General features: G+C 38.9%; 1 protein-coding gene across 3 annotated transcripts in view; it reads right to left on the bottom strand.

Annotated features, from left to right (window-relative positions):
* Positions 1 to 15,783, bottom strand: part of ADGRG2 (adhesion G protein-coupled receptor G2) — a 59,628-nt gene extending 43,845 nt beyond the window's left edge. For all 3 annotated transcript variants that reach the window (XM_071430434.1, XM_071430436.1, XM_071430435.1), the window contains exons 1-2: positions 15,564 to 15,783; positions 4,595 to 4,713 (exon numbers count right to left, since the gene is read on the bottom strand). In XM_071430434.1, the coding sequence (XP_071286535.1) occupies positions 4,595 to 4,712 (118 nt within the window). In that variant the 5' untranslated portion in view covers position 4,713; positions 15,564 to 15,783. The remainder of the gene's footprint in view (positions 1 to 4,594; positions 4,714 to 15,563) is intronic.
* Positions 15,784 to 15,905: the final 122 nt, after the last annotated feature.

Below are 15,905 nucleotides of genomic sequence, written 5' to 3'. Positions count from 1 at the left end.
TAAGGAGGTAATTATTTATCAATATATGCAGAGCTTTTATGAACGCTCCAGAGGATGTATGGGATTAATCATGGTTGGTCAGGGTTAAAAAGCAGAAAAAGATCGTCCAACATAGGAAAAAACCTTTTCCATTAGCTCCTCTGTAAGAAGAAAAACTTCCAGGCAACTTGGATCAGGGTTTTTTTCCAGGGCAGGTTATGTTCATAGTCCTAGTTAGCTGTCAAGATCACAGCCAGTTCTTTGTAATGTGCTCAGGCAACCAGAGTGCCAGTTTTCATCAGACCAGTTCTGACAAATTTTCTGTCTCTTGACCTCCAGGCTCCCAAAATGTTTTTCAATAGCAACAAGGAAAAACAAGGAGAAAGTTCCTAACTTCCAAGTGCAACTTGATAGGTACAAGCTACCAGAAACATTTGAAACAGAAAATACATCAATCCAGTTTCATGGAAAGTCATTGATACCTATTCTTGTTGCATCCTATAGATCTGAGAGTCTCTCTGTGATGCTAACTAGCAGAAGCTTGCAGGCATTTTTCACAACCTGGAATCATTCCTGAAGTTCAAAATACATGACAGAAGTGCCATGCAAGGCCATAGACCAAACAAAAACTCTCTGGGCACAGGCTAAAATTAGGTGAAAATGCTAACTAGCAGATGGTGGATTCTGAATGGTGAGTTAATACTTAGACTGGTTCTAAATGGCAAAGGAGAAGAAAAGCATACTTGACCCAACAGCAAGCCTCCCCTGCCTAATCCTGCAGCCTGAATTCACTCATTCAGTTTGGCCATTTGTCAGAGTCTGAAAGCAAAATCTGGGATACCCAGCTAAGAATACTTCAGTATGGAAAACTAATTTTTAAAATTACTTAAAAGCTGGATGAGGGAGACTGGATGGGAGGGGAAAGTGTCACAGAATATGAAATTTTTCAAAATGGGGGCTCAAATATACCTACCTTTTTAAGTAAAATTAAAACAGATGTCCATCTGACAGCATGGACAGGTCATAAGGAAACCAATTTTATAAAGGAAATAGCCAGCTAGCTACATGCCAATACTGGTGACACAGTCTTTCCAAATAAAAAAATTGCTCAAGTCTTTCATTATTAAGTAGAAATTGACTGGTAAGGGAAGTTTCCTGACACAGCTTCAAAACTTGAAGTTACTGTTAACTATCCAAATTGACAGACTGGAATTCCATTCCTGAGCAAAAATACTAATCAAAACTTGAAGTATCATCAGCAGACTTGGATTGGGAAGTGAAGGAATTCTGAGAGAGGCTTGATTTCATGTTAAGCATTAAAGCAGTGTTGATATGCCAATAGTGAATTAAAGGGCTGCTAATTTCTTTTACATTCTTTAGGGGAATTGGGACTTCAAAGTTGTCAAGGGAGCCAGAGAGGACACAAACTTGTAGATGAAAAACAGTTGTGAGACAGCCAAGAGAAATTATGCAAAATGACATCAATCTGCTGATGATTCTTCTGGTCTGCATTATATAATCCAAAAAGACTGCTGTTGATCAATATGCAAAGCTTGAAGAATTAATTTAAACTAAGAAAAGTGTTTACATATAAAGGTCTACCCTTCTGGAAACTGGAAAGATGGCCCACTTTGCTCTAAACAGTCATTAATAAAAGTGCCAAAAAGAGATGCCAAAATTAAGAGAATGGAGACCAATACTATCTGAATTGTTGCAAGGCTGGAAATTTTAATATGCTTTATCTACCGAAAGAATGCTGAAAAAGCAGAAAGGAAATTGTAATCATAGTCAGAAAATGCACTTTGTTGTTCCAAGTAAGTGCAGTACAGCATTATGTTAGAAATTAATTATCAGTATTATCTTGAATAAGTCTCCTTGCCATGTGGGTGGATGCATTGTAAGCAAGAGATGACGTTACAGTAAAGCCTTTAGAAGATCTGTTAATCATCACTGACTTTCTCGAGCAATGGTGGTTGCAGGCTGTGACCCACGCTTGACCATGGAACTGAGGAGCTGGAACTGCCTGTGCTCTAACAGAGGCATTCCTGGAGTCTCCTTGCATGCAGACAATGCAACAAATTCAGAAAAGTAGCCATGAACACACCTTCACAGCACAGAAAAGGGAGCATAATGAGAAGAATGCTTCAAACAGCTCCAGAGTAAGAAAAATCCAGAGTAAGATAAATATAAATAACAATAATAATTAAAAACAAAACAAAAGCCAAACAAACAAAAAACCACAAAAAACAACAACAACAAAAACCCCAAACAAACAAACAAACAAAACCAAAAAACAGAACAAAACAAAACCACAATTTGGAGTGAAGGAAACTCCTTTCAGTAGTAATCATGGGCTGACTGTTCAATGTCTTTTGCTGTATTTGGGCACATAAGCCTTTTCAGAAATGAAAATTTTTTATTCTTACTATACTTATCTCTAAGAGATGCAAAACCTGGGGGTTTTGCCCTCACTTAAGCTAAAAACATGTATTTAACAAGCATGTTCTCTTAAGCTCTAAAAGAAATCCTGAAATGTATGCACATGCTTCTAAATGTTTAAAATTAATTTTCTGAGAATGACAATATAAACCCAAAATGCATCTCTTTCTTTTTTCTAAACATTTTTAGACAGTGATAATTGTTATCATTACAAGAGATAGCCATTAGGTATTAAGAATTAGGTAGGTATTAAGAATTAGACCTACGGGAGCAGATTCTCTCAGTACATGAGCACCAGTGTTATTTTCCTCATATTACTAATAGCCTCTGGATCAGTATACAGCTGAGCATTAATACAGTCAGGTATTCTCTTGAATAAAAATAGTCACAAGTTTATATGTCTGCACAATCTGGCTTTTAACTAGTAACAGTAGTTATTAACTTCCTTGCAAGTGTTTGCCACCTGTGACACATTTGGTTCGCTACAGTCCACTAAAATGACGTCAAAAGACTCTTGTATACTCACATATTCTACCTGGAGCTCATAACTGTTTTTTATAAAAAAGCCTAAAACTCTAAACTTTCTATGTGTGGGTCACTCGATTCTGTTGAATACTTTAAAAATCTGAAGCTAAGTACTGTTTCCCCACAATCAATTTCATCCCTCCTTTTCATTCACAGTCCTATTTGTTTAGCTGGGGATAAACAACATCACCTTATCCAGCATCCTGAGCATCAAAGAGAACACAGGAAGTTCTTCCCTCTTCATATTTTTTGGAGAACACAAAAATACCTTGACACCTCAGATGAGGAGAGAACTGAGTAGAGATGCTGCTGATACTACTAACTGCTGACAGCCTAAAACCAAAACACCCCAATAAAATAGGGGGGAAACTTAAACACACTCTTGTGTCAGTTTAGCTTTCTTTGATGATTAATGACAGTTTTAAGTGACACAAAGGTGAAAAATGAAATCCCTCTTTGCTCGTTTCCTCAGAACTTTAGATACAGTAAATTTTCCCTGGAAAAACTCTTCTATGACATCTGTCCATCTGCTGAGCAGCTCTGTTCTTTTGACTATTTAAAGTGCAAGAGGTTAACACCTCTCCATCTTAGCAGCAGGTTTATCACCTGAATCTCAGATTCTGTCTCAATAGAAACATTTTGCAAAAGTCACTCTATCTAGAGAATTAGAGTCAAAATTAGTCTAGTCTGTAACCCATAAAACCTCATTGGTTGTACAACATCATTAAGCAGGCACACTTAAATTAAAAAAAATAAGGCAGTAAATCATAACTGTAAGTTCTGACTTAAATAACATGCCATGACACAGAAAGAAGGTTCTGAAACTAGCCATTAAGCACACAGCAAAAAACACTCAGATTTTTTAATACACTAAGCACATTAGTAACAAGATAAATGCACTACACATTATTGACATAAGGAAGCTGTATGAATGACAAGCACTGTTATCTTTATCAGCTGAGGTCCAGAGCAGTAACAGACTAACCAACAGTTTACAGAAAAAACTGAAATTTTTCAGCCATGAAAAACACAAATTTTTTTACCTCATTTTATTTTACTTAACCTTAGACAAAAGCATCCCCATGTCAATTTTCCACAAGAACCTTATCAATTTATTTTTCATTTACTGTTACATAAAGAGAATAAACTGCCACATTCAAATACTTCATTTCTGTTACATGTTTTGGGCCTTACTACCATTTCCTTTGCCATATTCAGAACCACAACCAAGATCAATGCAGATTTTCTACACTCACATACGCCCTAAATACTGCAAAGCTCAAAAGATCTTGTGGTGGTTTTGTAAGAGCAGTGTAAAAGATTTAACAACATGTTCTGAAATTAGTAACACTTCCAGCTCAAAAAAACCCCAGTAATAAAATAATTTGTCTTGTTATTACAAATTGTGTTTTGGTTCTCTCCTCATCCACAGCCTAGAAGAAGTACTACCAATGATATTTTATGAAAACATACAAAGCATCCAAAATGCTAAGCACCAAGTGTTTCATTTCTTGTTAGTGACAGTTTTTCCTCTTGTTTTCAAGAGGCAAAAACTTGCCTGGTTGAATATATTCAAAAGTCCTATTCATCAAGTCTAATGGTATTTATTTGGAATACCAACACTAGACCAATCAGGAAAAAATTCTCTTACCTTTGCTTGCTGTAGCCAAGAACAACTGAAGTAAAAGGACTGCTTGAACAATCCTGAATCTCAAGAAAATATCCTGTATTCTGCCAACACAGCAGTGCTGTTTTCCCCAAGCAACCATTCTAGAAGAAACAGATAAATAAATAAACCGCAATGACTAGAAAACATGTAGGTGTATGGACATTATGACAAAATATGTTTCCAACATGAGCATAAATCTTCTCAACCCTGTTATACTATTGGGTATATATTGCACAGAAATGCACAGATACTCTGTGTATTGCCAAGACATTAAGAGAGAAAGAGATTCCCCTTTGCTGAAAGGAAAAAAAAAAAAAAAAAACCAAAACCAAAGAAAACCCATCCAAGCTCTAATTCTCCAAAGACTACAAACACATCAGAGCATAGCCATGACTTCTTGCACAAATAAGACTTTCAGCATTTGAAAAACAAATTAACAAACCCCTCCAAAAGATTCGCACACAACATAAAACCCAAACAAAAGCTGACAGAGCAATCATAGAAAGGTTGTCCAAAAGCTTTATTAATCTCAGTAAGTATGTAAGAAAGCATCTCTTCAGTCCTTTACCCACACATTCTCTCATGTGACACTTTAACAGCCACAAATCACTGTGGGCAGCAAGTTCATGAACAATATAATGAAAACCTGGTTTGTCCACCTTTCTGTTATAAGGGATACACTTCTGTGAAATATTTTTTAAGATCTTTTTTAAAAAAGGTGCATCTAAATATTCTACATGCTGAAAGAAACATTCAAGTGCTTTTTCCTATACAAAAAAGTTTAGATACATAGTGGCAAGTGATTCTGTAGCTGATTATTGAAACATGCAAAGCAGTAAACTTTACATATTGAATACCTTCCATGTATCAGCTTTAGGGTGGATCAGAGCATTCTGCCTGACACCAGAAGTTTAACTTGGCCATCACAAGTTGGGTGCATGTGCAAGTGCCTTGGTTAGGACTAACACTGCTCACAAACTGCACTGAACTTCTGCTCAGGCTGTGTCAGGTTGCAGTAGGTTCCCTTCTTTTCAGGCACTTGCTAAATGGTGAACTCTTCCAGGAGTTTTATATTTTTTTTAAGGTTGGGGCTAAAATGTAATGTTTTTGAAAGATTCACACAAATATAAATATTTATTAATTTGCAATGGTTACTATGGGCTGAACTCTGCCAGCGAAGTGCCACAGGAATAAACTAAGAAACAGTGAAGTTGCTAAGTAATTGACTTCAAAAATTTATTAAACTTATGTGCAAATAAATTATAAACATATAACAACATAACATAGAAACCTAAAGCAAAGGCTTTTTAAAAATAAAGAGCACTGCAACATTGTTGCCAGTGTTTTCAAGAATTGCAACATGCACTACTTCTAAGAAATAAAAATAGCTGACAAAATAAATCACATGCTAAAACAATAGTCATACCTAATATACACATTTCTATGCAGGAACAGATCAAAAACCAAACAAAAACAAGTAACAAAAGGCCAGAAATGTCAATGATGGGCTAGCTTTCTAAAGATCCCCAGGAAACATGTTCAAACCTGTCCTCAGCTTGCTTCTCTGAATGCCTAAAAATCATGTATTAATAAAGTTGTTCCATCAGCAACCTGAGTAGCAGAATTAAATTAATTATCCTAAGAACCTGATAATGAAAATTGTTGTGCTTAAATATATCTGACAATTTCAAGGACTGTGCATTTACAATGTAATTTTCCTAGGGTTAAAAGAGATGCTCATCCAAAAACTGTTTCCTTTCTTTGTTTACTTACATTTTGCAGTCTAGGCTCAAATTAGGTCATTTCCAAGCAAAACCAAGCTGCATATCTGTTCTTCTATTTTATGGGGAAATCTTTTGTACACTAAACCATCCATAGTGATGTATTTAGACAACAAAACAAACAAAATTTCCAGCATCCCTTTTCTCTACTACCTAGACATCAAGAGTCGAAAAGGGAATGGGATGGAGCCCAGAAATACTCAGTGGCACCCACAGATGTAGCCATTGATGCTGGTAAGTAATGAGGCAAGCTGCTTGCTTTGTGCCACATATGATACTGATTGGGAACACTCCTACATTCCCTGCTTTTGTTTTCTCCTTAAGCCTCAGCCCTGCAAACAGATGCACATGAAATGAGCTGACTAGGACAGAGGTTTACTCCTGAACCACCAAGCATGCCTTCTGTTTTGTTTGGCAGAGCTCATTAGACAATGATGTTAGTGTCCCACCCCCAGAAATAAAAACCACATTACAAAAGCCTAAATTTGAGTACAGGAGCCAAGAAATTCCTGGTACTGACTCCAGCCCTGCCTGAGCACTCTGTAGCCCTGAGGAGTTTGAATGGACCTTCCTCTCACTCTGGCATTTCAGAGGGAGCTTTGTTAATATTTGCCCAGTGTTTAAACAAAAGGCTGTAAAAAATACTTTCTGTACATTTAGGTTTTTGTCTCATCTGGGGTTTTTTGACATTGTACTCACTCCAAGAGATGGGCCTGGCAAAGACAAGTAGGGACAGAGTCAGAGCTTCTTGCTGACTGAACACAGTCACATCAAGAACTCCAAAACTATTCAAAGCTATGAAGGAAAATTAATGATCCCAGGCAAAGCAATAAAATCCAGATAACAGGAATATAAAGTGAAATACTAACACGGTCAGCTCAACTGACTTTTTGCAAGACTTTGAACAGCTACACTAGTTCAAGACTTGTTCCAATGTTTAGATAAAATATACAATTATAAGAGTTGGGAAAGTAACATTTGTGTTCCTTTATTTTTGCAACAAAGTTGTTTAGACACTACTAAAGAAAAACATGCTGCTATCTTTGGTACTTTTTTAATTAAAAAAGCAAGATATAAAATAGAATTTCACCATATCTATTCAAATAAAGATCATATGATACATTCCAAAACATTTGGTCATTATGTTCTTCTCAAAATTATTTGAGCCCTTTTCTGTATTAGAATCCTAAATCTTCATTCTTAATGATCCTGAACAGTAATGGAAATGCAGATTTATAGTTGTGAACATTACAGAATTAGGCATAAGGGATTCTTTTCATTTGTTATTAATTTGCTCACGTGTTCAAATGAACATTTGTATTCTTCTTCATAATAGATGAATATGGTGTGAGTCAGGGAGCCCAGCATAATTATGCATAGTTTTTGCAGCAGGATGAAAAATTTTCACATGTATATCAAGCAAATCTAATCAAGTACAATAGTTACTGAGCCACCCAAGTCTGGGAAAGAATTCTGTGCACAGACTTCAGGTAAAGATGTAACCAGCTGGCTTCACTTTCTCAGTTACAACTAAGTGGTTTTTATTCACAAAGAGCTAAGTGTCTGAAATGACAATAGAAAACATTTATTTATGGTCAGCAGAAAAAAATGAAAATTCAGAAAATAGAAATTAAAGGCTCAGGCATAAATCTGTTATGTCCTGTTTGCTCTCCACGAAGAGTGTCTTATTTTGACCAATGACAACCTTGTACCCAGGTCTTACAACATTTCACATCATCTTATTAATTTGAAAGTCAAACTATAATTGAGAGCGTTTTTCTTAAAACAAATGAACAAATATATTTTGAAAAATTGGAATTTTTTTGTTTGTCTGTTTTGTTATACAGGTCACGGTTCTGCATTAATATCACACTCTTTGCAAATTACAGAGGTTAGTGGAAACAAAGACAAGAAGATGGTACAAAAAAGGAGTTTTAATTCCTATCATTAATAATAATTAGCTCATGCCCTGCTATTTCACTTTACTACTTTCCAAGTGTGCACCCATAGGTGACATTTCAAGACATGTAGCACTTACCTTCAACAACTGTTTGCCTTGCAGTACAGCAGATATATTTTTATAGGACTAAAGCCAAAGAAAGTGAAAAACATAAATACAGCAGTTGTGTTCTGTAACATATTTTGTTACATCATTTTTGGAAAAATTTCACATCCAAATTTCACAATTCATGTTGAAAATACGTATTTTCTGGCAATCTTTAACATTTAAGAAACTATTAGTTCTTTTATGCTAAGGTTTAGCCAGAGCAGGTTCTCACTGCCAATGCATAAACAGCTGGTTACAGAAACTTATGTTGGAAATCATGGCCCAAAACAATCATTCATTTGCTTCCAATCATGCTGTCTACTGCTGCACCTCAAACTGCTTTAAGCCACACTTATTTCATCCATGGTCTTTGGGTCTCACTCAATCTTCTGGTTTCATCCCCTATTAAGATTGTAGATTTCAATAACAGTATTTCCCAAATTTATAGAAGCTACAGCTTAGGAGGAGGATAATAATGAATGGTAAGCTTCTGGCTGCTCTTCTGTGATATTCAGCCTTATTCAAGTCTATACCAGGTGACAAAAGGTTAAAACAAGCAAGAGAAATACATCAAACTGCCCAGGTATGAAAATTTCTTGATGTCTTTCCTTTCAGAATATAAGACTGTAGACTTCTTCCATCAACTCCTTATATTTTCCAGACTGGAACCAAAATGCAGTGAAGTTTTCATGTTATTTTTAATTTTTGGCTGAAGCAACTTAGATGTAATAGGGAGGACGCTTATGTTGGAAACTATTGTGTCACAGTAAATCTTGGCATATACAGAATTTACTGACTTAACAGCAGAAGTAGCACCATTGAGTTCAAAATGCTGCTCCATGGGGGTTTTTTATGTGTTTTGCCAGAAGACAGTAATAGGAACATTATTGTCTGATAATAATTTGGTTTTCAATAATTTTCTCTAGTCTTAATCACATCTGTAAAAACTGTATTCTATATAGTCACCATGTCCATTTAGTCACTTTATGTAAAACACCAGCTTTTTCTAAGACTGTAACAGTAATGTGTTCAAGTTCAAGGACCTTCCTCCTGACATAAATCATTACTGTTTTCAAAGATAGTAAATATTTTACTTCTTTATAAGTTGGCTTACAGTGAGCAACAAGCCACTTAAGCACAGACATCAGTCATCTGCAAAACTCAGTTTGATTGAGTTCTTCAGAGAACTGGAGGATGAACTCTCTGTGAAATCCATTCCTTTGTTTAGCCTTTCAACTGCGGCAGGATATTATCATTAGAATAACTTTCTAATATATTTTATTTTATAAATGCCCAGCTGTGCAAACCAAAGTCTGCCCTCACTTCAACTCACAGATCTCCCCTTAGATTCATGTAAAAGTGCAAACTTAATCACTTAGGCCTGTGTAAGTGGATTCAGGAGTTGAAGATGCTATTGCATGGCTCTCCATTATGGACCTCAGGGCCAAAAAAACCTGCACTTTTGGTGCTTAATTCTCTTATACAGCAACTTGTGCTCTATATAGTGCAAAAAAAGGACAGGGGGCAATTTGTGTTTTGTTTTGTTCCCTCTTACCCAGACTGGAAATGTTTCACCTCCTCATATCCAATTGTCACCTGGGAGATCAGCAAGAGACCTTTCTCTAGCTCTTATAAAAGTTTTACACTGTCCAGGAAATCCTTGTCTGCATGGTGTATTCCCTCAAGAGCACAGCTTTACTCACACCCTCTATTAATTCCAGAGCAAACGAAAAAGCCCTTCACTGACAGTGCCTGAGCAGGTTCCCTCTTAAAAGAGCTTACAAAGTATTGATGAAGCACAACAAACAGAGATGCAATAAAAGTAGTTATGTTTGGCACAAGTCTGATGATTTCAACTTCAGACATGTTGTTTACATTTTCCCTAACACTTTGGGGTATGGAATATATAGGTTTAATGGAGGGGGGAAACAACAAGAAGTGTTCTGCAGAGTACAAGACCACACAAAGGTTGGCATGTCAGAAAAGATTAAAAGAACACTATGCATGCACCTTGAGCCATATAAAAGCAAGAGAAAGGGTATATAGATATATAACCACGAAAAAGTACACAAAAAGTTTTCATAAACCTTTGTATTCAGCTACTAAGATGAATACAAAGATGCAGAAAGTAAGAGAGAAGGACAAAGACTTTTCTAAACCTCAAATATTTGTATCAGTGAACAATTTAAGCAGGCTGTGAGGAGTCAGGTGAGCGCCAGGCATGCCAAAAAAAAGATTGTCCAGCTCATGCTTTCAATTTTCCTACTTTAAAAAAAAAAAGAGTTCTGAAAGTTTCATCTTACTGTAAGTGAAGGAAAATAAAAAGTAAATAGTTGTTTCTGCTCAGTTTACACTTTTCTTCCCTGCTCTCTTTTCCAAGCTCTCTTGGCTTGAATAGCAACACCCTAAAAAAGAAATTATACTGTGATTTCATCCTAAGCTTCACTTCATGGACTTAACAGGTCTCTTGGATCTTGCACTTGGAAATTAAAATTTCTCAGCTAGCTAAGAAGCACAGTATTTGGTGGAGGTTTTTTTTTGAAAGAGGGGGGTGGGGGGTGGTTTATAGCAGTCTCTCAGACTCTTTCAGTCAACAGCCCAATGACCAAAACCAACAGCTTGTACCACAGAGATAGAACTCATCACTTTGGAAGGATGGCTGCACTGAGGCAAACATCTTCCAAAGTCCCACTAAAACTCTAATACAGAATATGGCACCACTACCCTACACAGCCTAAGGAAATACAGTCATGCTGGCACTTCAGTCTCCACATGGGGTAAATATTTAGGGAACCCCTATCAGGACCTTCTAGGAAACAGGATTATGCCAGAACAGCATTCTGGCCTCCTTTAGCACTTCTCCTCCTCAGGGCTCAGTGTAAGTGTCTGCAGAGGAACAAGAGATGGTACCATTGCCCATGTTAGACTACTACAACTGAAACAAGTCAGTCAAGAGCAAACATTCATAAACACTTGAAAGTCATCACACAGGTGAGTAGATGACTTGAAAGCAGCTCCAGAAAAATTTCTTTAAATCTGAACCATTCCTGTGTGCCCCTCCACAAATGTATAAGCTCAAAAAATTACTTTGTACAACTACACTCCAAATGGTTTTTTTCACCATCATCACCTCCATAACAAAGTTATTTGCCTTCTCAGAAATAAACCACAATCACCACATTGCTGACTTGCCAAAACATAGATGAGAGTGAAAAAGGAAAGCATTTTCATCCAACTTATATGAATACATGGACTATGCTATGAATAAATAATGGAGGAACAAAGTCACTTCAAAACATGAAGACCATCAGAAGCCCATTCAGTCAGCTTCTGTTCATAATTAGTTTGGTGTAAAAGAAACAAAGGTATTCAAAGTCTGCTTGGGAACTTAGAACTTAAACAGGGAATTTAGCAGCATTCACAATCAGGCATGACCAAATGGCTAATAAATCCAGGCAGAGAGGCACAGTCCTCTTTTCTCTAAAGAAAGGGACTTACTAAGAGAATATTTTGACCATTAAAAGTATCAGTAAAAGATAAGATTTGTTATGTGTTCACAATAACATTTCCAAAATTATCATAATCACATTACTCTTTGTCTTTCTAATTCTACCATTTCTAGAAGTGTCACATCTTGTCAAACATGACAACTTCCAGCAAACCTTCTGATGGATCTCTTGGACCATAACCCCTCAATGATTCCTTTAAGGAACAATAGAAATGAGAAAATAGTGCTTAATTTGTGGGGGGTTGTTCTTTTTGGTAACTAAGGCATCACTTGAGGTACTCATGCAAATTTCACTAAACAAAAATACTGTAATAAATCTTAGTAATTTTCTATAAATTCTACAGATTGAAAAAGTATTTTAAGTAGATTGAGGAACTTTATAAAGTATTTCTTTTCTATCTACTGTCTTATCTAGTATAACTGACATTCTACAGTTTTCTTTTAAAATAAACTAAAATAAACTCATCATGTTACTAACTGTACTTTTTCTCTGAGCTGTTAAGAACACCATATTGAAGCAGCCAGCAGAAGTGGACCTGGAGCAGAGCAACAAAATTACATTTCTATAAGGCACTAGCTTATAGTAGCTGTTGTGAAAAGTAGCTGTTGTGCCAAGCAGTATTTATATTTCTGTGCCACACAACTCATCAATAAAAGAAAGACCAAAAATGCTGAGTCTGGGACTTGAACTTGAACTTCTAAAATCCTGTCTCAGTTCCACTGCACGACACCTGCAATAAAACTGTCCTGAATCTGATGTAGGTAGCACTCACAGGTTGAATACCTGTGGCATAAAACTATTCAGCTCACAGCTGAAGACAAATCCATGTGACTCAGGCAGAGAGGAGTTTGATATGGATTTTTTTTTGTCTTTGATTTAATGTCAGCTACAAAAGACCCTTAGTCCATGCTGAGCAACAATAAATTTCAAAGGTATTTTGTCACAAAAGGAATGCAAGAGTCCCAAGTAATTGAGTCCTATTAATTACCATATAGTTATACAAGACGACCTTTTTCATCGAGCAACTATAGAACTTTTCCCAACTGTAACTCCAGGAATCTATGACTGGAAAGAGTAAGACCTTCATAATCATGAACATGTGTCTAACAAACAAAAATATCAACTCCATTTATGCTCAGAAGCTGAGTAGCACCTACCAACAAATTAATATTCTCTAAATCCTTGCATCTGGAAAAGAGCAAAGCTTTTAACTCAACCCAGATATACAAAACTACTAGTAGACTTACCATTTATCATAAAGCTAACATCTCAGGCCAAAAAATATTACTTATTCATGCTATTTTTTACATTGGAGTCTATGAGATTACTTCCATGAGCTACCCTTACTTTGGCCTTCAAATAATCTAATCTAATATTCCACTGAAAACATAAAACTCAAGTGTAGTGGTCAGTTTTAAAGCTAAACTGCATTTGCCAATACCAGTGATCATGTTACATATTAAGAACTAAAAATTGTTCAAATTTAATGAGAGTTATTCTCCCATGAACTCCCAAACTTTCTAAATCTGCCAGCACTCTACAGTCACTAGTGGAAGACCTGACTAAGAGCACTCACAGCACAAAAACTGTAAATGGAATAATTAACTTGAGAATGGGAATCTAGTCCTTCATCTCTCTCCAAATGGCCCCAATCTGAGCCAATTTCTGTTCATGTATTAGAAACAGAAGTTTAACATTAAATTTGGAAGGCACTGAAGAAAAAAGAACGTGCTAACAAACTCCTTTTGATCTACAGAATTATCTTAAGACACTAAAGTAATAAAGATACCAATAACACTAGCTCACTTGGTACCATAGTAGAAATGACATAATATTATCTTACAGTGTAAGCAGAAAACTTTGTGGCCCCAATTTGTATCTGAGCAAATTTTGTTTAAGTGCAATTTCTTCCCTGCATCTTCTTTCACAACATTCCACTTCAGAGATTGGTCTTCATCATTAAATTTTATGTGTGCTACCTCAGTGAAGACAAGTACTTGGAGATCCTCCTAAGCAAAGACATGGTTTTTTTGTTCTTTCGTTTAATTCAATAAACACACTACTGATCACCTAGCAGAGGAACAAATTTTGCTTGTTTCCCCCATGGAAACAGTTACAGAAGTCTGCTTTCCACTTGGGAATACCCTTAAGGTCAAAAGCTTAAGAACAGGAATATCAGCTTGTGCAGTTCTCTTCTGGTGATGATGTACTCTGTTAGCCTGTGCAAACAACAGGGAGGAACATGTTCTGAGTAGGCACACATAACACCAGATTTACTTTTTCAGTACAAATGACAGAACTGAAGACACAACTAATTTGATTTGGGATTGATATCTCTTAGATCTGGAGTTGTAAACTCTATTTTGGCTCATGCTGAAGCCCATTCCAACACACCTTCAGCATGACTCAAACTGATTTGAGCAGGGAGGTTGGCACAGATGACCCACTGTGGTTCCTCCCCACCTTACCAATTCTATGATTTCATGGAAGTCAAAACCAGCCTAGGCTTATGCAATCACACATTTAATTTGCTGGACAAGCACGTCTTGAACTAGTTTACAAACATTTATTCCCTGTTTCCACATAAATCCATTCAAGAAAATAACACAGTAAAGCAACTGAGTTCAGTACTGTTACAAGTACTATCCATGAATGATGAAGCCTTTACATTTCCAAAGCAAAAATAAATTCAGTCAAGAAAGGATGCTTCCAGGCACTTAGCCAGTGAATATGACAAAAAAACCCCAGACAACCTCCCCCACGCGAAATAATTATTGTGCACAAAAGGTGACTCTGAAGACATCACTTTCAGCGGTGCAGGTTGTATGCAAAAGAAGCAGGGAAAACTTTCAAGCTGAATATGTTCTCTGCACCCGTTCCCACAGAAAATGGGTGTGAGAGCAAACCCCGAGCCGGTCTAGCAATGCTGTCCCAACGGGACACTACCCTGTCTCTCCGTCTATAAACCTCATCCAAACCCCACCAACTCCTCTACAAAAATCGGTCACTTTTTAGCCCATTTTCACCATGTTACTAAATGTTTCTCGCCGTTGACTGATTAAGCGCTTCATGCTGGAAAGCTGAAGGAGAGCTTTCCACCAGCAGCACGGAGAGCTGTACCTGGTGAGCGCCGCTCAGGACGCAGCCGGGCCGCGCTGCCCGCAGCCCCTCAGGGCGGCCTCGCCCCTCACCGGCCCGGCGCGAGCCCCAACGGGCCGGGCCTGCCGCGGCACCTCCCCCTCAGCCCCCGGGCCGCGCTGCCCCGGCCGGGCCGGACCCGCAGGGCCAACACAGGGGAGGATCCGTGACTAAGCGGGAGCCGCGGGGCTCGCCCGCGAAGGTCGGAGCTCCCCGACCTGCGCTCCTCCACCCACCACCGCCGCCCCCGCGGGACCTCCTCGCCCTAACCTCGCTCGTCCCTCCGGGAAGAGTCGGCGGGAAAGCCCATCCCAAGGGAGCCGCGCACCTCCGCCGCCCAGCCCCGCGGAGTCGCTCACCTCCACCCGGCTCAGGGCGACTCCCATCCCCGCAGCCGCCGCGCTGCCCGTCCCTCCCGCCCTCGGGAGCCCGCCGCCCCCGGCCGCCTCTGCTCCCGCAAGCCCGCAGCTGCTCACCTGGCGCCGGGCGACCGCCCGTCCCGTCCGCGCTGTCCCGTCCGTCCCGTCCCGTCCCGTCCCGTCTGTGCTGTGCTGGGCTCTGCTGTACTGGGCTGGGCTGTGCTGTCCCGTCCCGCCCGCCGCGCCGCTCGCTCAGCACTGGGCGCAGCAGGCGCGCCGGCGGCCCCGGCAGCTGGGACAGCCACTGGATGGGGGGCGGAGGCAGGCGAGGGAGGTGCTGCGAAAAGCCGAGGGAAGCCGGCGCGGCGGCGGCCGGCGGAGCTGCCCGGGAGCGGCCCCCGCCGCCCCTCAGCAAGGCGGGCTCGGCGGGCCCGGCCCCTCCCGCCCCGCGGCCCCGCG

The sequence above is a fragment of the Agelaius tricolor genome, unplaced genomic scaffold (assembly GCF_023055355.1).
Source record: "Agelaius tricolor isolate 1412-34295 unplaced genomic scaffold, bAgeTri1.0.p SCAF_7, whole genome shotgun sequence".
NCBI classification, from domain to species: Eukaryota; Metazoa; Chordata; class Aves; order Passeriformes; family Icteridae; genus Agelaius; species Agelaius tricolor.
The sequence above is the reverse complement of the archived record's forward strand: the minus strand, read 5'-3'. Positions and strand labels throughout refer to the sequence as shown.